Raw genomic sequence first — 27756 nt, forward strand, 5'->3', positions numbered from 1 at the left:
ATTACATTGTTATATCACAGTTTTCAATTGTTTGGTTGAATTAAATGTAATGTCCGTGTTACAACAACGATATATGCAACATTAAATGACTTAAAAAAAAACTTTTTTAAAAATTAACTATGCCATTTAGTTTCCTTAAACGTACTTACCGATACCCCGAAGTTAACGGAATTCAATAAAACACGGTGTATATCTATTATGTAAATAAAGATTTTACTTTTTTATGTAGCTTCCACAATTTTGTCTTTATCCCTCGTGGAACAATGGTGTTCCGGTCATTTGGGAGGCGGGCGCAGAGCCGAAAACAACACGTAGAGGCCCTTTTGACACTCTAATGAGGTGTAATTATTATTGTTATCTTCTATATTCCTTAATAATCACATTTAAATTTCGAAAATCTTAGGATAACAAAGGAAGTTGATTTGACCTTTTTCTGGTATCTGTCGAAGTTTTCATCCGTTTTATATAGCCAATCTTATACTTATATAGCGTTGGTTGCCTTTTATAAAGCTAGATTGTGCTATTTAATGCGACTTGTATAGTATGGCCAGGGCGGCTACCGGGAAAATCAAAATTCGTCAATTGCGGGCATTTTTCTCCGTCACTCTAATTACGTCTTAGTGAGAGTAAAAGAGAAAGATCCCCGCAATTTGCGAATTTCGGTATTCGCGGTAGGCCCCCAGGTACTCTCTCATTTCAAACAGACAGATAGAATATAACCATACTGTTTTTGTTTTCGCTAGTACTAGCACCTAAAAGAAAGGAATGAGTATAGTTCTTTGTTATTATTTACTAACAAATTGGGTTGGACAGACTATATTTCCCGTATCGTATGCACCCATTTTAAAACATTAAAATGATTTTGTCACTGGCAACACCTTATTATCGCAACAAAAAAAAGAAAAATGACAGCTTGAACTTGCCATTGACTTGACAGTTGGCAATTTGGCATCTAAAGGGAGCGAAAATAGCCAAATCACAGAAAAATCTGTCCTACTTTTCGAAAAAAGGCTTGTTATCTGCGCGTGACCACATTTTAAACTTGTGCAGAATGCCGTCAATGAAAGTGGAAGGTGACAGTGATGGGGATGGTGATTTGTCTGGTGGTGAAACTGAGAGGTCCGGTGGATCCTCCAGGGGTCCCGACAGGGACTCCAGTGCTGAAGAGGCAGACGAACCTGACTCCGATGACTCCTCTGAGATGGATGAGAGTGAGTGCGAGCGCCGGAGAAACGAGTGCCTGGACAATTTAGGTTGGTATTTTGAGGTTATGTTTACTAACAACTGATTATGTTTTGGATATAAACAGTGTGTCTTTTTCTTAAATTATTAAAGCTTTCGCGAATAAAAGATAGATTTCATACTAGGAAGATTTATTTGTTTTAGGATTTTGGTTAATTATGTGTCTAAAAATGTGATTTTAGATACAAATCGATATAGTTTTTTGATGTATTTCACGAATCCTATTGCTTTATAAATATTGGTAAATTTCTTATTGAGCGTTTTACATTAGTAATATTTTTAACTGTTCTACAGTAATAATGACTATTATTTAAAGTATTTTAGGTATGAACATACAATAGTACATTTCAATGCTAGTGTGGAAAGTATGTCATTACTTAACGAGTACCGAGATATCTTCATGCAAGACTCGGGACGAGCGAAGAATGACATTTCTGCACGTGTATCGAACGACGTGTTTTAATGCAGTTGCGAAAAAATAAGAAAAACAACAAGTACTTTTATTATGCATGTTCTATAAGACAGAAACAATTGTAAATATAAAATATTATACTATTATTACCTAAGTATCGTTATTTACGATTATTTGTGTAAGTAATAAAATATGAAATAAGCTTATATTTATTATTTTTACATTAACAGTAGGTTTTTATGTTGATTGCGACTTTTAAAGGAATCTAACATTAACATTCATCAATAAGTGGTCAGGAATTGGAACAAGTGGAAAGGTAATGAGCACTAGTTCGCGAAATCCAACTTTCCGCACGCTAAACTGCTACGTAAAGTAGCACTTTTTGAGCAAACAATATAAAAAATTTTTTTTTTTCGTTTTTGGTGCTTGGCAACATAATATGCTTAATAAGATTTGTTTTTCAAGGTAGTAAGCAATACCGTTAGAGTGGACGTTTTCATTAATTCCAGGAAATAAATATACCTACAGTCAAATTCGCTTACAAAGATTCTGAAGGGACCAAAACAAGTTTTAGGTGGGAAAGCATATTAATGTGAAAAAATGTATTGAAACTAGTTACAAGGGCCAATGTAAATGGCTTATTACATACTTACATGGGAAATCATATGAAACATGAGCATATTAAGTGAAATCTTCTGTATGTTACCTTTTTTATATCTTTCAATGTGTAACAGTGTCTAAACATTTATTCATATGTAAAAATAGTAAATTTTGACATCGTAATTATTATTCTAGTCTATTTTATTTTGAATTTAACATGTTAATTTATTAATTATTTTTGTATTCATTATGTATGTACCTGAAGTTCTAAACGTTTTTTTTCAAACAGAAAAGAAAAAAAAAAATTTTTCAGCCCCAAGCTAGTATTGATCTGAAACTTCACACAAATCTTCTTTGTAGACCCAAAAATCATAACAAAAATTATCAAGAGTCTACCACCCCCGGAACTACCCCTTTGGCTTAAAAAACTCACCCCTAAGACTCAAAAAAATACTATTAAGCCTTATATCGATCTGAAAATTTACACAAATCTTCTTTGTAGACCCAAAAATCATAATAAAAATTATCAAGAGTCTACCACCCCCAGAACTACCCCTTTGGCTTAAAAAACTCACCCCTAAGACTCAAGAAAATACTATTAAGCCTTATATCGATCTGAAAATTTACACAAATCTTCTTTGTAGATCCAAAAATCATAAAATTTTTTTATCAAGAGTCTACCACCCCCAGAACTACCCCTTTGGCTTAAAAAACTCACCCCTAAGACTCAAAAAAATACTAGTTAGAAAATTTAAGAATCGAGTTTGAAAACGAAAATTCTTGTTTAAAGTAAAGTAGTTTCATTTCTAGAGTAAATTCGATCTTTCTGTAAGATCGACTTAGAAATTACAAACATAGGAAGCGCTCAAATACTATTAAGGTGGCCAAAGGAACTCCTAAAGTAAATAAAATAAAGACACCGTGTTTCGGTTTATTCATGTGTCTTGGCAAACACTTTGATGGTTTATGGTTTTACTGAACACCTGCAGCTGATGGCTCTTCAAAAGATCTTTGAGCATGTTATTTTCCGTTTATAATATATGAAGTAATTTTAAATAACAGGTATTTAAAAAGACCATGTAATAACTCAGTAATAAAAGTTCGGTAGCAACAAGGACACTAAAAGCACCGAAATTAATTTAGAAACATGAAAATATATTCAGTCGTTATAACTTAAACAAATGTATTTTGCAGTAGCGGCGGCTCCATACAACCCGATTCCCATGGGTTTTACTAAAAATTTGCGTCCGGCCGTAGTCCATCCAAACTATACCTACCTACTTTCATACATGACATACTTATGTACATACCAGCTTCATCGGCTTTATTAAGAAAAAATCTCACGTTACAATTCTTATTCATGGAAGATTATTTCAAATAAAAAATCACGATTTTTTTATTTGAATAAGAATAATTTATTCCCATTCAATTTTCTCACCGAAGAGTTATTCCAGACGGAATTATTTGAAATAATTTTGACGGGAATAAAATCAACGTGATTTTATTCTTACAAATTCTTATTCCAATCATGATTTTATTCTTGAATGCCCAACACTGTACTTATACACGTTATTTATTTGCGATTATTTAGCGAACTATGAGAGTCTAAGGCTATATTGGGATCCCACGACCTTGTAACCCAATGGCCTAGTTTTCCTAATCCAGCTTATATCTTATGTTACCTTACCACAATATTCAACCATTTCAGCAAACCTCGAGCGCCAATTCACCGTGCTACGCGAGCAGTTGTACTCGGAGCGCATGAAACATGTGGAGTACCAGCTCACCGAGGTCAGGGGCGGGCGCTCGCAGGAGTACCTCGGGCCTCTGCGCCGGCTCCAGGATAATATGAGAGTCAGGTGGGTATTATACAAATCCCTAGTGTATGTAAAAGAAACTTTACTGGCTGTTATGGCTTCACGATGAAACGGCTGAATTGATTTTGATGAAATTTGGTACAGGCAGAGGCTTTCTGTCGACATTTTTATCATCAGTCGTGGGTAAGCTAGTATCATGTAAAGGCTAAGGCTAATGCCCAAAAACCCGTCCGAAAAACAAAGTGACTAATAACAAATTTTGTGTAGAGGAGCCAGTTATCAAACTTTAATACTATATCTTAAGGTTCTGTGCAATACCTATTCCGACAGTTCAGTATTAAAGAAGAAGATGAAGAACAAGAAAACATATATTGAATAGTCGGGTTCACACAGGGTGAGCATACGCGCGAGGCAACTTCCTCGCGCACAATACGGCCGAGGCACGTCTACACTGGCCGTATTGTGCGTGAGGAAATTGCCTCGCGCGTATGCTTACTCTGTGTGGACCCGACTATTAGCACAATAACATAAAGTTAAAACTAACTAAAAATAGAGTCCTCACTCAGCTTGGTGTCACCTAATACACTTACATTAAAACTAATACACTTGGATACCCAAAGAAATCCAAAGAATCGCGAGGAGTCGAGATGTCCGCTTTTGGCAACCTCATCAAGCGTATAATGCTCTGTTGTACGAAAGCGACTGATGCCACCTGTATCTGATCTGTTTTCCATTCCAAAGAAAATCTAAGCCTTATAAGGCGTAAGCAAAATGTTGCACCGATACCCCCGACTAAGTCACGATTTGCCAAGATTCAGTATAGTAGAGTCTCAGCTCATCTGTATAATAAAATTAATAATAAAATTGATATCTATCCTTTGCAGTTATTTAAATGTAAAAAAGTTGTGACAGAATGGTTAAAATTACAAAGCTATGATGAAGTGGAGACTCTCATATTATAATATACACAACAAATAGAGAATAGACCAACTAGCATATACATACGTAACATATACACACATACACGCACACGCACACACACACGCACGCACACGCACACACACACACAGTTTAGGAAATTTGTATCACATTAGATTACAATTTACTCAAAGTTAAATGTATTAGTAAAATTAAATGTATTGATATTATAAATATCAAGATTGTTATATTTGTTCTTTTTACTCAGCAAAACTGCTTGTTGCTTATACTATTTGTTAATTCAATTCTACACGTGTTGTTATGGAAGAGCGGGGTCTTCTGTCACAGGTATTTTATACTTACTAGAAGACTCCAACCTTTACAATTGAACCCTGTATCATTAACAAATAAAACATTTTCATTTTCATTTTCATTTTCATTTTCATTTCATTTCATTTTCATTTTCATAAGGCGGGTCCACACTTTTCCTCGCTCGAGCGCGCCTATGGAGGAATCTGAGGGCCTTCCGCGAACCACGTTCGACGTGTTGCCTCCCTATCACACCTACGTACGAATTTACAAGTGCGACAGAGAGGCAACACGTCGAACGTGGTTCGCGGTAGGCCCTCTGGTCTTCAACAGAAGGACATGATGTCACGATCCTCAGCATTGAGGGACCGACTGAAGAAGACCTTTCCCGCTATTAAAACTTGATATAGTGAACCCACTTCCCGATTTCCAATTCAGCTAAAAATTTACATACATACGTAAGTCAGGTAACAATGCAATATTATGGTACCATCGAGCTGATCTGATGATGGAGACAGGAGGTGGCCATAGGAACATAAAAATCATAAAGAGCGTACTCCCATCTTAAAGGCCGGCAACGCACTTACAACCCCTCTGGTGTTGCAGGTGTCCATGGGCGGCGGTAATCAATTACCATCAGGTGATCCGTCTGCTCGTTTGCCTCCTTTACCATAAAAAAAAATGTGACGAAACAACGCAACCTAATTGTGTTCGGAATTTTTGAATTATCTTGATGAGTATTGGTTTCCTATAGAAAAAAGAAACTACAGTTAGCGATAAAAGCTTGTACGAAAAATATTTTTTTTTGCCAAAAACTTATTTCACAGTATATTCCAAGATACAATCACATACCGTATCTCCTGAATACAGCTTTTTGTATTTCACAGTCTTTCTCTCTTCAACCTTACGTTTTGGTACGTTCAAACGGCTCTTCGCAGCCCCTATATAGCTCAAATGTGGTCACGGTTCTTCCATTGTGGTCTACCTGTTTCGCACTTATGAAATGCTGATATATGTGATGGCTTCCCTTGTGTATACTTTAATTATCTTTACAGTTCTTTGAGTGTTTTGAATCTTTCTAATAAAAAACATTGATGTCAAAATGACGGTTAGGTTCAAACGTTTAAAAAGACCTTGCGTGTCGGAAGGTCTGCCATCTCGTGACCTGAATCGAAAGTGAAAATAATTCACGCTTCTAAGCAGAGTGCCTACCGCGAACCACGTTCGACGTGTTGCCTCCCTGTCGCACTTGTAAATTCGTACGTAAGTGTGACAACACGTCGGACGTGGTTCGCGGTAGGCACCCTGGTGCTCTCCCCTACACTTGAAGTTGGCTCTATTTGGCATAGTAGGGTCTGTCATCTAGTGGCTTAAATCTAACAATGAAAGCTTGACATAAGGCTTCACGTCAATGAATAGGGGTCTTCTGTGTTGCCGTGTACAATTCATGCACGCTCCTACCGGCATTTTAGATCGAGCATCGAGGCGAGGAAAACGCGCACGCCGCCTCGGTCGAGGCTCGTCTACACTGGCCGTATTAAGCGTGAGGAAATTGCCTCGCGCGTATGCTCGCTCTGTGTGGACCCGGCTATTAATGATCCTTTTCTTGCAGGATCGAGGTAGCGGGCATTCTGAAGCAGATGCGCATAGAGAACATCAAACATAAGTACGAGGCGGAGGAGCAGGCCGCACAGCAGCATTTTAAGGTAAGTAGGTAAAGAGGGGAGCTTTAGAAGGGACTGGAAGGGACTTTCTCGGACGATATAAAACACTTTATTGTGCAGTACTAAAGAAAAGTTCACAATACAAACAAAGTCAGGACTTGAATGAGCACGTAACAACAGGCGGAATTATCGTCAAAAAGCGATCTCTTCCAGACAACCTTCAACTAGCCAAACAGTGGACAAAAATAAAATATTGGACAATGCAACAAGAATATTAAGGGCCTGTTTCACAATGTCCAAGTAAAGTCCTGAATAATCTACTTGCCACTTATCTGACGAATAAAGTGATCGTTGGCGTTTCACAATCTTCAAATAAGCTTGACTGGTAGATAAAGTGCTTGGTTATGCAGGAAGTTTTACCTGGCACTTAATTTATTTGCTAATTACCTATCCAATACTTTACTTAGACATTGTGAAACAGGCCTTAAGACTATAAATTAAGTAAATATAAAATGTAAATGTCTTATCTGGGGGCCTAACCAAGATGACCGTCGTTGGTAGAAAACGTCTATCAAAAGGTAAGTTATGTATGGAAATAGTCACGTGACAATTCGTAGCATCTGTTATCCAGATATATTTTTTCTTTTCGTTTGGCGTTTGTCGCGTATACATAACACAACTTTATGGCCCATATATTAGGGTAGTGTATACATATTTTTGGCCCTTTGTCCGTATCGATATTTTCAGACGTGACCGTACGACTGTCATCTTGAATAGGCCCCCTGTTTTATTACATCAATTCATAAGAAATTAGGAGCAGAGCTTCAAGCGAGAATCATCCAATATCCGAGAATCCTTGCTAAAGTTTTCCTATTCATTTATTTCTTCCTACATTTACACACCTATTTATTCCTTAAACTTGAATTTTACGCAATAGTGTATAAAACAATGCGCCAAAAATATCTGTCGCCGTATTATAATCTTACTAATAGAAATACATATATTCGCTAGCTGCACGACTGGTGCTGCCCCCATTTTGTCGGCTTTTCTACGATAAATCTTATAGAGTAAAATTAGTTCCAATGGCTGCCGCAAGCATTAATGTGCGACATTCCATAAGATTAAGTGTGCTTGTAATAATCAGCGCCACTTCTCCCTCCACCGGCTTTTTGCCTCACCTTGCCAATATGTCTACAGTTCGCGTTAGATTGAATCCTATTTCCATATTTTACTTTTGGGTCTTTTGGTCAATCACAAATGTATTTTTTTTTTTATATTATAGGACATTATTACACAAATTGACTAAGTCCCACAGTAAGCTCAATAAGGCTTGTGTTGAGGGTACTTAGACAACGATATATATAATATATAAATATTTATAAATACTTAGATACATAGAAACCACCCATGACTCAGGAACAAATATCCATGCTCATCACACGAATAAATGCCCTTACCAGGATTTGAACCCGGGAGCATCAGCTTCATAGGCAGGGTCAATACCCACTAGGCCAAAGCGGTCGTCAAAAATGTATCAAGTTAGAACGTCATTTACGAACAGAAATGTTACACAAGCGATGAAGTTATTATTTTATTATTTAATATGATCTGGCCAGCTGTTTGTGTATAAAGGAAAAAACATACACATAGTGGAGTCCAATAAATTTTAAAAATAATGTAAACAAACCAATTTACCTTCAATACTTCTTAATCACGCACTGTTTGACGACAATCATGATCTTATCAACAATTTATATACTTAAATATTTTATTTGTATCATTTTTTTGTTTAAATATATATTAGGTGAGGTAGGGGAAGTGCGCCATGCCGTCTAATTGCGCCTACCTTGAATATATCGAAAACTGCTTATGTACTACTAATATTACTAGTATTCTACAACACTTAGACTCTAAGTTAATAATATACACTTATAGTTAATAATATTTCAGTCAAATCAACCTCCACATATTTTTTTGGTTTAAATGTCAAATACGAACAAAAGCTCATATTCGGTAAATATTAGCGTTAGTAAACTAACATGTAGATTAAGTTCAAAACGAACAACTATGTGGACCATTATGTTGTCTATAATAAATAAATAATAATATTTTGTGGTGACATCTATTTACTGCGCTTAAAAACCAGCGATAGATTTTCCTCTCACTGGACATAAATTAAGCTCTTTTTAGGGTTCCGTACCCAAAGGGTAAAACGGGACCCTATTACTAAGACTTCGCTGTCCGTCCGTCTGTCACCAGGCTGTATCTCATGAACCGTGATAGCTAGACTTTTGCGTATTGGTACGGAACCCTTCGTGCGCGAGTCCGAGTAGCAATTGGCCGGTTTTTTATATCTCAGAAACGAAACAGACTGTTCAATACTACCCTGTAGGGCTAAGATGGTCGGCTTTTTGTCATTTGTCACCATGCCTGTCACGTTCTAACAAGTATGTATGTGCGAAAGTGACGCATAACATGACAAGTGATAAAAACGACACCATGATACCGCGGCTGTGTGTCTGGTTTTGTATTAAAATGACAGTTACAAGTGTTACAAATAAGAAACAAATTAAACATTAATTTTTTAATCAATTTTTTGTTTGTTTTTGTGTCGCACTACTATATGTAAATGAAATTATAAACTGAAATAGATGTTATATGCTAGAAAAAGTGACCAAATCCATCGGTGGCCGAGGCTGGAATCGAACCGAAGAAATGGTGACCATACATTCAGTTTATAACAAAAAAACCGGCCTAATGCGAGTTGGACTAGCGCACGAAGGGTTCGGGGTTAAAACGATAACAAACATGTTTGTTATATGGGAGCCCTACTAAAATATTCATTTTATTCTGTTTTTTGTATTTTTTGTCAAAGCGGCAGCAGAAATACATCATCTGTGAAAATTTCAACTGTCTTAACTAACACGGTTCATGAGATACAGCCTGGTAACAGACGGACAGACGGACAGTGGAGTCTTAGTAATGGGATCCTGTTTTACCCTTTGTGTACGGAATCCTAAAAACGGCATCTTTTTCTAGGGACTATCAACTGTTATAAAATTTTGTCCCACGAAATTTGGCATAGTTCACACGCCTTTCGTACTTAGCTAATAGAGTTTGACCATAATAAGTTTGCAGCTATTTTGACAGGCCAGTCAGTGTGTTATTTGAAACGCCAAACTTCTATGGAATTATGACGTTTACTTAACACAGACTGGGCTATCAAAATCGCTGCCAACTTATCTTGGTCTGACTCTGGTATACATTCATATTGTTTGTTTCCCTCTCCCTCTCCACATCCTCTATCTCCCTTTCCCACTTTCCCTTACCCTTTTCAGATCGGCGAGTCTTCAAAAGGTAAGTGAAGTTATCATAGCTAAGGGCCTGTTTCAACATGTCCAAGTAAAGTATTGGATAGCTAATTAACAAATAAATTAACTGCCAGATAAAACTACCTGCAAAACTAATAAATAAATAAAAAATATCATCATCATATCAGCGTTTTATCGCCCACTGCTGAGCATAGGCCTCTCTTCTAGTGCGCCACTTGCCCCGGTCCTGAGCTAATCGCATCCAGAAGTGACCCGCAATTTTCCGAATGTCGTCCACCCAACGAGCCAATGGACGCCAGGGGCTTCTTTCATCCGAAAGCGGCCACCATTCCGTTAACATTTTAGTCCACCTGCCATCACTCTGCCTAGCTACATAAATATTATAATAAATATTATAGGACATTATTACACAAATTGACTAAGTCCCACAGTAAGCTCAATAAGGCTTGTGTTGAGGGTACTTAGACAACGATATATATATAATATATAAATATTTATAAATACTTAAATACATAGAAAACACCCATGACTCAGGAACAAATATCCATGCTCATCACACAAATAAATGCCCTTACCAGGATTTGAACCCGGGACCATCAGCTTCGTAGGCAGGGTCACTACCCACTAGGCCAAAAGGCAAAAACTAAGCACTTTATCTACCATTCAAAATTCAAAATTCAAAGAAAATGTCTAGACTTTACTTGGACATTGTGAAACAGGCCCCAAGATATGTTTCTATTAATGATATAGATCGTGTCATCCAAGATGACGCGCAGATTTGTCAAATCTAACCTTTAGTAACATGACAATACGAGTCAATTCACACGTCTTCGTGAATGACACGATCTATGCAACTTATATGAATCTTAATGTTTTAAAGTACCTAGATGTTTTAAGGTGATTTTAATTCATAATTTTAACGGCCCACTGTCCTAATACTAGTACAAATTACTGCAATGAAATTCGGAACAGAGTTGCTTTCGTTTAGTTTCGTTCGGTTTTGAAACGAAACAAATTTAATTATATTTTCTAAGACCATTGATTTTAATTTGATTACCAATTTTTCCTGTATGTTGGACTGATAGAGGTTATCGGCCCGATTCGTACTTTAAAAGAAAATAAAAATAATAATATAAGTATTATACAATAAAAATTATTTAAGATTTCCTTAACCTATGACTGCCACACTAGGCTAGTAGGCTATGCCTGTGTTGTGGAGTCAGATTGAAAACAATACTAATTTGAATTACACAAGTATTCTCTAACATGAGTAAAGGAAGATTGACCTGTACAAGTATGTCATTGGAATCATCGATTAGATTAGATACACCGCATTCATTGTGTTTGCAAACCGTATAAAATATTTATTGCCACATTTTCCTTGTAACCCGAAACCCCAATTCGCTCGACCTCATTACTGTCAATAACCTGGCAATGTCAATATCGCAATCTTGACCGAGTGCTACGGGCTACGGGCTACGAGGCCTACGGCGTAGCAACCTAGGCCTATAAGCCATCTAGTTACAATAGTTACCGCGCGCTAGCTCGCGCTGCACGTAGTACCGCAGCGCGCTGATAGATGGCGCTAGTGGTATCCAAATGTTGAACTAACCTAGTTTATCGGATGTTATCTCAACTTTTTTTTTGCTAAATATTTGCAATTGATATGTAAACATGAGTTGTAGTTGGCGTTTATATTGTATTGTTATGTTAGTTCGAACTTATCTACGCGTAGTTTTCTACGTATCGTATTAAATATATGGGTTATTGATATGACCTTTTACTTTAGCGTTCTCGCGGCCTTGTCGTGGCAATTCTAAGTTTTCTGTCCGACAATTGTTTAGACACTTTGTTTTATTTATCTGCTAACTTCATATAATATTGTTTATTTTTATGGAACAAAGTATTATTTGTTAGAGAATTGACAAAGAGGCCTTGTTTTGTAACATAGTTGGACGGTGAATGCGTTATCGTTGGCTACCTGCCACGAGTCAAAGTCTGCTCAACTCAATATAGGCCTCGAGTACTGTCGACCGCAATATTTCAACATAGGTACAAACAATATGCATAAACCTACTAAAAAGTGTATTGCACAAAAAAGTTAAACATACTATTTCAAGGTTACACGTGTCTAGAAAATGTAAAAATATTGTCATTGTGTTCTAAGTATACATATAAGTATGTATTTATGTACATCGTCACCTAGTACCCATAGGTTAAGTCGATCTGTGTAAGATTGCCCCCCAATAAATAAATGGTTATAAGTGGGTTATAACTTATAACCCAGTTTTCGGGGACAAAAACGTACCAATGCTAGTGATTCGTTAAAAGTCTACTCAAGTGTTATCGATATAGATAGGAAGCAATTTCATCGTTGAAGTAAACATTATTGAAAAGATTAGTTACTTTATTACGTATTTGCTAACCTCTTTGTTTTATTGTTATTGATACTGAATATCTGACATAGACTCTAAACATTCTGCCAAAGATTAAAAATAAATCGAATAATAATTCAGTTAATTTTATTATGTTGGACGACCGGTCTGGCCTAGTGGTTAGTAACCTTGCCTATGAAGCCGATGATCTAGGGTTCGAATCCCGGTAAGGGCATGTATTTGTGTGATGAGCACAAGGTATTTGTCCTTGAGACATGAATATTTTCTATGTACCTATTTAAGGATTTGTATGTTACATATATCGTTGTCTGAGTATCCACATCACAAGCCTTCTTGAGCTTACCGTGGGACTTAGTCAATTTCTGTAAGAGTGTCCTTATAATATCAATTTTGATTTATTTATTCGAAATTAATTATAATATTTAAATAATAGATAACGTCTCTGTCTTGCGTCATAATATTATCGATATAGACTTACAGTAAGTTTCACTTGTCCTCGTTTTTTTTTCACGTCATACCTAATTGCACTTGTCAAACCCGGGTTTTGTCAGGTTTGCCAATTTACCTCCTGAGACCCCCGGTACAAATTTTTGTACATATTTCACAAACTATTTTGAACTTTAGCTGAATAACAAAGAGTTCAAAATTCAAAAACAAAGCAAATGCTTTTGGGTCTCAGTAGGATAGCCGAGGAAAAAAACTTGCATGTAGAAGTGACGTCCTGAAATACTAGTCTTATTTTATATTTTTTTATATTATATTATAGGACATTACCTTACCTTACATAATCAGTCTTTTCTTTCTTTATATTTTACTAGTCATGTTTTACAAATATACGAGCCCCAGGGGCGGATTAAGAAGGCGCGGGGCCCTTAGCACAATAGTTCGCGGGGCCCCCTGGTTTGAAAAAAAAAATGATTAAGTGCGAGGCGGACTCGCACCCCGAGGATTCAGTACCATCACAACATTTTTATGATGTCTTAATTTTTTTCCACTCGATCTCGATTCGTTTTTAACATGTTATGCAGTGTATTTTTTAAACTCTTATATAAGTAGTTTCACCATGTCCGTCTGTCCGATGGTTTGCTCCGTGATCTTTAGTGCTAGATAGCTGTAATTTGGCATGGAGACATAAAACATGCATTGCGACAGAACGGGTAAATTAAAAAAACTATTAAAAAAAAATTAGGATACCTCCCATACAAAATATTTTCTTTGATTTTTTTTTTTGCTTTGACCCTGTAGTGTGGCGTATGGTTGAATAAGGTCTTTCAAAACGAATAACGGTCTCTGAATACCTTTTTTTTATAAAGTTATTATTTTCGGAAATATTCGCTCCGAAAGAAAACAGACACACATTTTACCACTTTGGAAATGTCTCTCGCGCAAACTATTCAGTTTAGAAAAAAATGATATTAGAAGACCTCCATGGATACACGTATGGGTTTGATGAAAAAAAAATTTAGTTTCAGTTCTAAGTATGGGGAACCCCCAAAATTTATTGTTTTTTTTTCTATTTTTGTGTGAAAATCTTAATGCGGTTCACAGAATACATCTACTTACTAAGTTTCAACAGGATAGTTCTCATAGTTTCGGAAAAAAGTGGCTGTGACATACGGACGGACAAACAGACTGACATGACGAATCCATAAGGGTTCAGTTTTATGCCATTTGGCTACGGAACCCTAATCAATATTATTAAGTTTAATAAAAGCTTGTAAAAATAGATGAAAAGTGAGTCGGACCTAAGAAGTGGGGACTAATGGCTAAGTGAGCCAAAAAACAAGGCCGAAGGCTGAGCTCCACGAGCTGAATATCCGGACCCCCCGATTTCGTAGCGTTTCCGTGCGAAGATGAAGGCCAAGCTGCAGGAAAGCAAAGCTTAGAATGAAACCAATGCCAGAGTGTGAACGAGGCCGTAGGCCGAGCTCCGTATATATAAGGGCGGAGGCCCGGAGCGTTCTATCGCGGCGCGCCACGTTGCAAAGGCTGAATTGTAGGAGAACAGAGTTTGGAATTGAACCAATGTGATCTCGGCTCGCCTGCTGCTCGGCCTTAGTTCTTGCTCGAACGTGCGACTTGCTGGGATGCTTTGGGTATCGGGCCCTATGTAGGGCTTTACATCCGGCCTATGCGAATCCAAAGCCCTGCATAGGGGCCCCGCTATTTTCTTTTTATAACATTTTACAATTAGATCATATGTATCACGGATTTGCAGCAACTCGGTATATTTTGGGCGCCCGGCCAGCCGTAGAGGAGCGCGTCCTTTGGCCTCCTACGGGCTCAAAACTGATCATCATTAGGCATTAGCTGTAAGGTGGAATTTGCTATTTGAAATAATAATAAATAAATAAATCATCCTTCCTTGCTTTTCACTAAAATGTTTTTAAACACAGTATCTTCCGAGCTCTGCTGTTTCCTGCAGCTTAGTCATGCACAAAAGTTTTGAGACATTCTGCGCCTTCGGTTTTATGCTAAACTTTGCTCTTGGTCTATGCGTAAGCCTAAAAATTCTTTAAATTTGGTATCGTCATAAAGAAAAATAGACAGGATAATAACAAATAATAATAATTGATCAATATTGTTACTGACATACCTACGAAAAAAATACATTGTAAATAAAATGTGGTAGTACAGGATCCGCGGAGTGCGAAATCGCATGGTCAGGGTCGGTGCGCGGGGCCCCCCTTAGGCGCGGGGCCCTTAGCATATGCTTTTTCTGCTGTTCGGTTAATCCGCCACTGACGAGCCCCAATGCAGAAGAGTTAGGCTACTATTTAAATCTAGTAAGTAATTTTAGTAGCATAGGAGCAAGAATTAAAAAAAAAGTGTTGTAAAAAAAAACAACGTTATTTCCTATATAATACAACAAAAAAATATTCATGTATTGCAATGAAAAATACAATTCTTCTATCAACTACAACGCATAATACTTCGGCTATCGATCTTGAGTACGCAAAATAGTTCGCCTACCACTTTATAGTTGTCTCGCCTTTACTCTTAAGAACAGCCTTGATCCTCAATGGCATCGTCGCTACCAACTCTTCGCACTCTTCTGGGGTTATAGACTCCCAGACAGCGACGATTTTCTCTTTTAAATCACTTTTTGACCTCGATGGAAACTTGCGTATTTTTTTTTTCATTTTCCACCACAATGTTTCAATGGGTGACAAATCTGGACTATTCGACGGCCACTCCATAGTGGGGATTCCTTTAGACTCGAGCCAAGTCTTCGTGGTCTTCGCAGTATGGCAAGATGCCCCGTCTTGTTGAAAAGTGTAGACATTTTCATATTTCAAGCTTGGAATAGATGGAATTAAACTGGTTTTCAAAATGTCCTGATATTTTACTGCATTAACAGTCCCTTCTACAAAATGCAGGCGGCCTACCCCTTGTGCCGACATGCAACCCCATATCATCACAGACCCAGGAAACTTCACTTTTCTCTTAATGCTTCGTCTTTATTTCGAACGATTTTTTTTCGTTCGTCGCCGACAGTTACTTCGAATTTTAATTCATCACTCCATATTATTTGACGCCATTGCTCAGTAGTCCAGTTTGCGTGCTCGCGAGCGAATTTCAGCCTCTTCTTTATCTGTAACTCCGTTAGTAAAGGTTTTTCTTTGGCCGTGTAAAATATCCCATTCTTTTGAGAACCCTTTTGCAGGTATCCACTGAAGCGTCTTTCTGGATCATATCACGCCATTTTACGGTAAGTTCCCCCACACGAGCACGGCGGTTTTGTTTGATATTTTTCTTTAAAACTCGGTTTTCAGCTGCACTCGTCATACGCGGTCGACCAGACTTCTTCAAACACGAAATTGTGCCGTGTTTCTTGCGATGCTGGATGATTGACTGGACAGTAGATCTTGGCAGTAATAAATCTCTGGCGATTTGGTTGGTAGATTTTCCACTCTCACTACTGGAAATTATAATTTTCCTGACTTCTTCTGTGACTGGTTTTCCGCGGCCTTTGTTGCTCTAAATTACTTATAATAATGAAAAAATACTTGGAGTATGTACTTATATATGAACCCTTTGACATATCAAATGACAATGGGTTCCAAATTTATTTGAATAATTTTTATTTATTTGAGTAATAACATTGAAGAGGCTTAACGCTAGGCATGTACAAACTATTTTGCATCAATTAAGAACCTGCCAAACTGTTTTGTGAAACCATACATGAATGAATATATCTAGGATTTTTTTTTTCTTACATTGTATTTATTGTGCAATAGTGTAAAAGCAACGTTGTATTTATGGAGTCAGTGCCGGATTAACCATTAAGCAAAATAAGCACTTGCTTAGGGCACCACGTCTAGGGGGGCACCAAAATCGTAGGAAAAAAAAACGCGCAGGCTGCATCAGCATCGCAGTCGTAGTGTAGTACTTATGTACACGAAACTTTTTTATACGTGTGCAAGTACCCATCTGATAACGAAGTGTCGTAAGAGAGTGAGAACACGTAAGCACATCTCCAACCTTACGCGGAGGCCATCAAAGTTCATGGCCAAAAAATTTTACCGTCGGGCTTGTGGCCACCCGATTTTCTCGACGTAGATTACCGATTTTGTAGCGTATTTTGCTCTCTTACACACCAGATGTATCGGCCAGGCCGAGTGCTGCAGAGCCGCGATCCTGCGACCTAATTGTCAAAGTGTAATAAAGGGCCCTGCGAAGGCCGAAAAACAAAAGCATCTTATCAAGTTGCGCTTTCGAGTTAAGCCAAAGGCCGAGCAGTAGGATTACATAGGTTCGATTTCAAGCCACTCCTTTGCAGTTCGGCGTTAGGTCTTATGCGACGCCAGGCCTTCTACTTTATGCAAACTGCCTCACTTTTGCTTGGCCACGGATCCAAATCCATGCTGTCCTCTTTCGCAGCTGAGCTGCCTTGCTCACACCTCGCCATTGGTTGTATTATACGATAACGCGCCGCGATCGGAGGCTCCGGACCAGGGATCGGAAACCGGTATTTTTTGTATGGGAACGAAAACGGTATTTTTTCGTTCTTTGTTAATTACTTCATTTCTAAGTAGGCAATCTAATAATACGAAGTCGTTATCTGAAAACACAACTGAGTCCTACATTTAGAGTATAAAATAAACCGAAATATATGGTTATTTCGATGTTTTTGCAAAAAACCGGTTCCGATCCCTGCTCCGGACGTCCAGCTATTCATACCTCGCCATTGGTCAAATTCAAGCCTTGTTTTCTTCCAGCTCGACCTTTGGCCTCACCCGTAAGCGCCGATCGAACGCTCCGCGCATTCAGCCTTAGAAGTTGCCTTTAAAAACACTGATGGCCTAAATGGCCAATTAAATTAGATCCTAAAATAGCGTTTTGAGGAATTAATTCCCAGCAAGCTGGAAATTGTTTTAATACATTTATTTGATCCTAAATGCGTGTAATGCGAGTTTGCTCTATCCCAGGAGGTGTGCAAACATTTTGGGATCCTTAGGAGATAATTTTTTCCTTTGGATTGCCAAACCACTCGATGTAGAAGGAACCCATTATCAATTACAATAGCACTTGGTGGATCAGACACTGTTAAGAAAGCGTTTTCGGATCATTAACATGATTTTATAAAAAATAAAAAATGTCGACCTTTTTTTACAATTTACTACGAAGGTACTTACCTTAAATCAATCAATCAATGTATTTTATTGCAAGAACATAGTTAAATTACATTTCGGATCCTCAGATATCAATTTTAATAATACTCGTAATTAGAACAGATTTTCCGTCGGCCGTACCGTTTTCGATTTAGGTACAAGCAAAAAAACTGAAAATAAGGAAACATTTATGCACACCTCCTGGAATGGAGCAAACTTGGATTACACGTATTTTTAAGTCGATAAAATCTAATTGTATTGGCCTAATTGTGACACATTATTATTAAAAAAACGGGACTTAATTGCGTTTGATTAAGTTCTAAAATTACCTCCAATGTCAAAATAATGATGTCGACTTTACACAGTCTTCTCCGAGACCATGGGGACAGCGCCGTCCTTGAAACGTCTAGTCAGAGGTTATTTTTTAACCGTACCCTATTCTAAGTCCCGTTTTCGTAAACAATAATTTGCTATTTAAGACATTTGTTGCCATTGGTACTGGTTCTGACAAGAACCAATGGCCAATGGCTAAGCCTCTACTGAAGCTCGGCCTCACATGAATGAGCTTCGCAGGAAAGCTCTAGAGGTTGCAAAACCCTGCGGAGAACGGCCTATGTCTTACGTCTTCGCTTACACTTGGACAATGGTTGGCTTGGCCTCCGGACTTATGCAAAACACGGTCTTCGAATTTGCTTACACTTGACCTTACCTACTCTTGGAACAATACTGCTGCAATACTGTCAATTTCCGTGATAAAATGATGTGACGCATTGAAAATTCTATTCTCAGCAGTAATGCGGCAATAAACGTCACTCAATTTACCAATAAAATTCAATGTAATCTTGATGAGGGGGCACCATGGTCTAGAAATGCTTAGGGCACCAAAATGTCTTAATCCGGCACTGTATGGAGTATAATATTGTAGAAATCTATGATGATGATGAAGATGATACAGCAAAATAACTATTAAATTAATTAAGGTTCGTTGCTCTTACTTATTCTCTGCACATTTTATTCTGGCGGGACGTTCGAAGCGATTTTTTCCAACAGTATAACTTAATAAAAATATTTTTGTACCGCCTAGAAATACCTATTTTTTTCCCTCTAAACTCAACTATATAGCGGTGTGTACTTCTTGGCAGCTTGTACCTTTTTTTAAAAATATTATTTTCGAGTAAAATAGCTATGACATACGTACAGACGGACGGACGAACGGATTTAAGGAGTATAATGACACTTTTTTACCCTAAATATGATTGTCGCTTGAACCTCACCGCGCAAATAATAAATTAGTATTTTTACGCTTTCCCAACATTTTTAAGTTTTATGTATACGCGTGTGTAATACAAGAAATAAGTGTTAGAAGCCTACATTTGCTGAATGACCTTGAATAGTCCTTGGCCCACAAAAGACTTCAACGCCGCTCGCTTCCGCCGTTTGTTTTATTCTAGCCTTCCTTGGCATTTCAACTAAAATCTATTCTTTGTGCTTCTCGCTCAGCCACGGAATATATAAAATGTATTTTTACACCTGCTCCTCCACTATAGCTGTTAACCACGTATAGTACGATGAATTTTATCGACAAATCAGCCCCCACACCTATATTATAGTATCACCTATTTTTAAATTACACCTTTGACGACCGGTTTGGCCTAGTGGGTAGTGACCCTGCCTACGAAGCTGATTGTCCCGGGTTCAAATCCTGGTAAGCGCATTTATTCGTGTGATGAGCATGGATATTTGTTCCTGAGTCATGGGTGTTTTCTATGTATTTAAGTATTTATAAATATTTATATATTATATATATCGTTGTCTAAGTACCCTCAACACAAGCCTTATTGAGCTTACTGTGGGACTTAGTCAATTTGTGTAATAATGTCCTATAATTACCATCAGGCGGGCCGTATGCTTGTTTGCCACCGTCGTGGTATAAAAAATAAAAAATTATAAATATGTATATATTATATATATGGTTGTCTAAGTACCCGCAACACACTTAGTCAGTTTGTGTAATAGTGTCCTATAATATTTATTTATTTATTTAATAAGTAGGCGATAAGACAGCCTGTTGTTACCTGATACTATTTCCTTTAAAATTTATTTGTAGTTTTACATGTATGTAAAATGTATAATTGTTGGTGCAATAAAGAATATTTACTTACTTAAGTATTGACAACCGGTCTGGCCTAGTGGGTAGTGCTGCCCTGCCTATGAAGCCGATGGTCCCGGGTTCAAATCCTGGTCATGGGCGTTATCTATGTACTTAAGTATTTATAAATATATATTATGTATATCGTTGTCTAGATACCTACAACACAAGCCTTATTGAGCTTACTGTGGGACTTCGATTTGTGTAATAATATCCTATAATATATATTTTTTTATATATGTATAAAACTAAAAATGTTCTAAAAATTAGTCAACATCTCTATTTACTATCTTTACGTAAAAACTTGACATTTCACACTCCCTACGTAATATCCCGCCTCGTTTCGTTGGGGTGAATAAATGTTTACTTTGTGTAAGGGTATATGCTGAAAACAAGGGAAAATGTAAGCAACTGTTTCTTTTTTCCCTAGAGGTCGAATGCTGAAAAAGTTAGCGGCCTGGAAAATATGAAAAACTGTATTGAGGAGATACATTGGGCGATTGTATCTTGGAATGTACCGTTGCACAAGCAAATAATTGCGCTTGCACATATTATTTCTGAATTCATCTATACTTCAAATGACACTTGACATCATTCGGATTCCGATTTGACAGGCAATCTTGTACTCTCTAGACCGTGACCTTTGATATGTATCTGTATACTTACTTTATTTTACATAGAAATAAAAAACACAAAAAACAGTTACAGAGTATATGCAACAAAGGCGAACTTATCCCTGTATTGGAATCTCTTCCAGTTAACCTTTGAGCAGGAGTAACGATGAATGAATGACAAACAAAAACAAAAGTGTACAATCACTGAAATTAATGAAATGCAAGTTTTGAATACTCATTGATACAAATATACATAAATATAAATATAACCATAAAATAATGCGTACATATAAATATATAACATAAATAAACAAAATCAATATATAATATAAATAGATATGAATTCGAACCATATAAGTAAAGGAAATTAAGAAAGTAGAAGTACTCAATGGAACAAGTAAGTAGTAACCAAAATATCGGAAAGCCGCAATTTTTTAAGCCTCTCCTTGAGTGATGCTACAGATTGGGATTGCCTCACGGACACCGGAATCTCGTTCCATTACTTAACGGAATGGACAGTAAAGGATTTTTTGTATGTGCGCATCGTATTGGAAGGAATTGTGAGTGGAAGATTGGCGCTTGATCGAAGGCGATGATCACTACCGGCAGCTAAATAACTAAACCTTTCGGAGAGGTAATGTGGCGAAGCCGCATTGAATAGAACATCATAATATGACGTTGAATAGTTTGGCTCCTGTATCATAAAAAAAGTATGTCAAATTTGAGCCTAATCGAACATGAGGAAGTGGTTCTTATTTAGATACAATATACCCAGAAACTAACATGGCAAGTTAAATAAAAACTTGTAACTTACATTATCATCATCATCATATCAGCCTTTTATCGCCCACTGCTGAGCATAGGCCTCTCTTCCAGTACGCCACTTGTCCCGATCCTGAGCTAATCGCATCCAGAAGTGTCCCGCAATTTTCCGAATGTCGTCCACCCAACGAGCCAACGGACGCCAGGGGCTTCTTTCATCCGAAAGCGGCCACCATTCCGTTAACACTTTAGTCCACCTGCCATCACTCTGCCTAGCAACATGTCCCGCCCAACTCCATTTTAGGTTGGTAATGACGCAACCCACGTCTAGCACCTTGGTGCGACGACGGATCTCGACACTCCTTACTCGTTCTTGAAGCTTGATACCGAGCATGGCGCGCTCCATGGCTCTCTGTACTACACAGATTTTATGCGCAGCCTCCTTGGTGAGCGTCCATGTCTCGGCATTCTTTAGGAAGTCTAGGATATGTAGCTAAGCGATCGCGCCTTAATACTTCCTTACATTCGCGAAGTTGAAGACGGGTAGCGAAGATAGATTATTTTGGTTTTCTTTACACTATTTTCACGCCGCTTGTTTTATCGTGAATTCAATGAATAATCATTTTAATATCTTAGGTGTATTTGGGCACTAACGGCGAACTTAGCGTTTCCTACGGTATCATATTTCCATTGTCATTTGTCGTATATGGTGGCATTACCACGCTCTATCATTGCAAAGTCTGTGGAAATTTGGTTTGGTTCGTCTCTAAGCAGTGTTGGTTAAGACTTGAGTCCTATGACTCCTATGAGTTTTCTGCTTTAAGATTAGACTGGGTTTCTCATCCTCTTATAATTAGGTCGAAGCTCCTAATCAAGTCGAAGAAGAGAGAGAGTTAACTTGTTAGAAACCTGAGTCTTTTGTAAAGACTTTAGTTCTTTTTAGAAAACGCTCAATTTATTTACAATTTTTGTTTTTATAATTAAATCGTCTTTATGTAAAATTGAACACTAACGTCTATTTTCTGTATTTTAGGCTCGAAAGTTTTCAAGCGCTGGGCCTCGTAAAAACGAGTCGGTTTTTCCAAATTTTGACTCAAAAGACTTTAGTTCCTACCAATACTATATCTAAGTCTAATAGCATAGCCAACAATACCTATACTATCTCTAAGTCAGCAATAGCGTATCTAACAAAACTATCAGCTCGATTTGAACTTTAAGACACGTCAAACATTTGCTAAAGATACGACATGGATTAGATATGTCAGTGTCAAAAGTGACGTTTCTTCAAACAAAAACGTCACTTGTCACTGACATCCAATCCATATCGTATCTTTAGGAATTTTTTGACCCATCTTAAAGTTCGCTCGTTCATATCTAAGTCAGTAATAGCGTATCTAACAGCGTGGCGATGGTTGGAGCACATTCCGATGCCGCTATATAACGGTTTACGCCAGAACTTACCGCCGCCACTTCGCACTGCAAAGTTCACTCGTATGTACCATTTCGTGCCTTGTCACCACTGCGACAAGGTACGTCAATATGAAAGTAGTAAATAAAGCTTTTTATTTACAATAACAAAATATATAATGGATTACTATACCTAGCCTAAATCTAAAGTAGGGCCTTGAGGCATTTTTTTTCTTTATTGGGGAAAAAACAGATACAGGCCAGTAATATACACGGATAAGATTATAAAATAATAAATTTAGCCTACATCTTAACACAATTCCCACTAGGAGTTCAGACAATAATTGCACATTGCACCAAGGATGCTGGCGGCATTTCCTCGTTGTATCGCAATACTGATACGTTATGCAAATACAAATATTTATTAATAACAAAAAGTTACAAGTCGTTTCTTGCGTCTTTATGCGAGGAAGCCGCCAGCTCTTCGGTCAACAGTTACATCAACCGCGATCTCTGCAAAAAACTTGTGTACTCTAGAGTTTCAACGCCAAATGGTACAAAATGGTACTCTCTCGTTAATGTTACTGTGATAAGATATAATGTGGGACGGAAATCAAATTCTTTGCCCCTAACTGGTCGAAAGAAGGTCATCCAGAAAGGTACATAAAAATAGTATTTATTACACTAGAATGGAAAACACGTAATAAGAAAATATACTCTACTATTGACATGAAATCTCTGTCTGCCAGAAGAAGTAACAGATAACCTCTTCGCGCTTAAACCACTAAATTGATTAAACTATTTAGACTAGTGAATGCGTGAGCTCCAGACTTTGCGAGCCCTATTTTGGTATGTGCCATTGTAACAAATTTGAAAGTCCATAGAATTTTAGAACCTGCTCACGAAATTTCATGACAATCGGTTGGGAAATGCGGCTTGTGGAGAAGAACAAATACAAATAATTTACCTATTGAAAAAAGTATTGTACATTGGTTGTTCTTAAAGACTAAGAATTGTTATAAGAGAAAAGTGGTTTATGCATTAACTAGGATATACAAAAACATCCGGATATACAAAACCACTTCTACCAAACTGAAATGGGGACGCTTCGTTGAAAGTTGGTTTGGTGATAGTTAGAGTCCCGAGGAAAAACGGTTTAGCTTAGCCTTTATTTAGAAAATCATTCTACGTAGACGAATCCGCAGGCCGAGACTAGTCCGTTTTAGTTTGATGTAATCGGATAAAATATAATATTTTTATTTTAGTGGACTGTTCATTAAATAAATTATCTCAGGACTTAAGATAATCCTTAAGGCTTAAAAGGGCGGGGATTAGCATTATGATATCCAGATCGTTGTTCCTTTTTTTAATTATGCTCCACCAAGAATAGCAGATTTGTGAAAATAATTTTGAATTTGAATATGAAGCAAAAATACGGTAAACAATAAAATTAGTGGCTATTTCGTAATGTAGGCTTTTATGCATTATTCCAATCTGAATTTCTCGAATTCATCTACAGATATAGGTGGGAATTTCGTCTCAGTCTTACTTAGTTCAGGTAGGTATCAAAGAGGTTTTCGTTAAAAAGCGGAAAAGAGCTTAACCAAGGAAAACAGCCGTATTATCAAGTCGTATAAGGTTAAAGTTATTTTTAAAGTCTACGTCATCCAGCTATTTTTGGTGCAATTCTGACGCAATACGTGGTCGTATGTAAATTAAAGCCACTTCTGAATCTCCCATTTGGCCCCGCGCGGCATGTTCATATTACTATAGTTTCAGTCAGCTACGGAATGTATACGATACTTTTACATTTTTTACTTCGGAAAAACGGTCCACATGACTGACACTGAAACTGCATACCCTGTGGTTCTGGATGCGCAAATGATTTCGTGTGTTTATAACCCCCGGGGCATGTTTGTCTGACACATATTTATCCTTGAAAATTATCTCTTTTCTATAAATAGACCCGGCAAGCAGCTTTGAATATAACCCAATACACAATTTACCGCTATAAAAGAAAGTTATGTCAAACCACTTGTGCGGCATTACAATATTTGACATTGTCAACATGCGCGCTGTAAAATTGAGTCGCTTGCAGTACAATTCCCGTGGGGTCATTTTTGAATTCTAATAGGCAAGTTGACAATTTTTTAGCAATATATCGTGACGTCACGATGTAACGTCAGCCATTTCGATGTATGACAAACAAGCAAGTTGTGATTTTTTAAGTTAAATATTGCGTTTATGTATATATGCTGTACATTTTTTTTAAAGAAAACTGTAAGGAATTGAATGGTACTATTTTTTTTTCCTTTTTGGATGTTTTCAAGAAACTTAAACTCCGAGGTCTTGTATTTTTTTATTATTCCCATATTTTTTTATATTCAATTGATTTTGATAAAGCTCATTTTCTACTAGATTTAGATATAAAATTCAACATGTGTCAACAACCCTTTAGACTTCTATAGGTATTTATTCTAGTTCATTGGTTTCAGCTTTATACAGATCATTTGAAAGGGTTAGTCGTTTTTTAGGCCTAGAACATCTTGACAGATGATTTTTGTAGTGTCTGTATGCGAGTAACGTCTCTTGTGGCTGTATAAGCCAATCCGGGACCGGCATTTGCGACTGCATTTGTGGCAGCTGAAGTAGGGAGCCATGTCGGCAGTAATATCTGGTGGATTGTGCCTCTTTGCACGTTTTCGGGCGAAGTCTTGGATGGCGCGCGTTGTCGTGAATTTCGCGGCCTTTCGCGATATCCCTCCATCCGTCGCGATCTGATGCGAGCTCCTCCCAAGTGTTTTATCGACGTCAAAAGCGACCTTCTCGCGTTTCAAGCAGTCCTTAAACGCAACAAGGAGCGTCGAATGCGAGGCTTCTAAAATGCTATCTGGCTCAACATGATCCTAGGCAAACGAGTGCTATTCACACGTTGCACATGTCCAAGCCACCGCGCGTTTCACCTCTGTTTCAGCAGGTCGGTGATACTAGGAAGCTGTGTAATTTCCAGGATTCTCTAGTTAGTGACCCTTTCCTTTCATGTGATGTTGGGGAATTGAGCATCCAAAGGGCTAGTGACTATTGTATAAATACGAACACGGGCGACTCTAGGATTGATAGCGTTCGAAACGAACACAACCGTGGTAGCCTCGGAGTAGAGATGTCGCTACTATTAACGCTAGGGGAATGAGTTTCATTTATAGGTTCAATTATTTATTTTCCATTCAATCAGCATTCAATTGATAATGATCTATGTAAACAGACAGACAACAGGCTTAACTGTTGAAGGTCAGTATCTTGAAATTTCCAATATAATCTTCAAATGTTCAAGAGCTGGAGCTTGATATTGTATTGAAATATAATATAATATCGAGTAAAGGTGATGAAAATGGTATTTACTGATTTTTAAGGCAGCGTAAGCTCAGGTTCTTCTCTCACTCTGACTGAGCGTGAAAATGAGCGAGACGGTTGTGCGTGCATGGGACCGTGGATGTCATTATCTTGTTTGTTGTTTTAACGAAAAAAAGTAATTGATGAGTTCAATCAAAGCTAAACTGCGCATTATTTATATTTTTAGGTTAGCATTTGCGCAAACATCTTACAAAATGTATAATGGTGCGTTTTGACCTATGTTCGTGATTTTTTTCCATAGCGCAAACGTTTTTTCATCAAGTTAAAGTTACTAAAGAAAGACCTCAAGATAGCTATTCATATATTTTGCAACCATATTAAGCATGTCCAAGTGTGCCTCTGGAAATTTACGTATAGAAATCTGTTATGGATGTGTTTATATTGTTTATTCATCTCAGCGATTTGCATCGAATTGTACTCCATTCTATATAAAGCAATTTTAATGATTTCATTCTATGTATACCCACAATTATGCACTCCACACCTAGTTCCAAATAAAGAAGAAATTCTACCCGATTTATCCGACTTTGACAGCATACTTTATAAATACCTCATAAAATATTCGAAATTGTCGCTTACAAATTAAAAAAGTGTGCGTATAAAACACCTACACCCGACATCAAGTGTCATTACTGTCACGGTCTACAATTTATTTTGCAATAAGTAATTAATAGCACATTATTGCAGAGGCCGGGAAAGGCCAATTCGTGGATGAGTTTCGATTATGATACGGACGAAAAAGAAGACGAATCCACGAATAGCTGTTCCTGCCGAGGCATATATAGTGCTTTTCTCCAAACATGCCAGGAAATCAGGTAAAATAATCATAATTTAAGCATCAACCAGCACTTAAATCGAATCTACACATCAAAAACGTCAAAAACTATTTCCCTCTTTAATTATTTTTTAAAAGTTAGAGGCATTCTGCCATTCAGTACCATTCAATATTCGCTCATTCAATATAATTGTGCAATATGAGCTGTATTTGCACGCATGAGATTCTTAAAAAAATTAAATAGTCTTTGAATTTATAAAGTAGTATTCGCACGATCATACACGACGGTCTTACACAACTCTATCCTATAGCTTGAAATGATGCTGACAGGGT

At 37.4% G+C, this 27756-nt stretch overlaps 1 protein-coding gene across 1 annotated transcript in view; it reads left to right on the plus strand.

The window, feature by feature from the left end:
• Window positions 1–727: 727 nt before the first annotated feature.
• LOC133525548 (breast cancer metastasis-suppressor 1-like protein) overlaps window positions 728–27756 on the plus strand; it is a 233191-nt gene continuing 206162 nt past the window's right edge. The window contains exons 1-3 of the mRNA XM_061861838.1: window positions 728–1253; window positions 3963–4113; window positions 6911–7004. Coding sequence (XP_061717822.1) covers window positions 1052–1253; window positions 3963–4113; window positions 6911–7004 — 447 coding nt within the window. The 5' untranslated portion in view covers window positions 728–1051. The remainder of the gene's footprint in view (window positions 1254–3962; window positions 4114–6910; window positions 7005–27756) is intronic.

The sequence above is a fragment of the Cydia pomonella genome, chromosome 15, assembly GCF_033807575.1.
Source record: "Cydia pomonella isolate Wapato2018A chromosome 15, ilCydPomo1, whole genome shotgun sequence".
Taxonomy (NCBI): domain Eukaryota; kingdom Metazoa; phylum Arthropoda; class Insecta; order Lepidoptera; family Tortricidae; genus Cydia; species Cydia pomonella.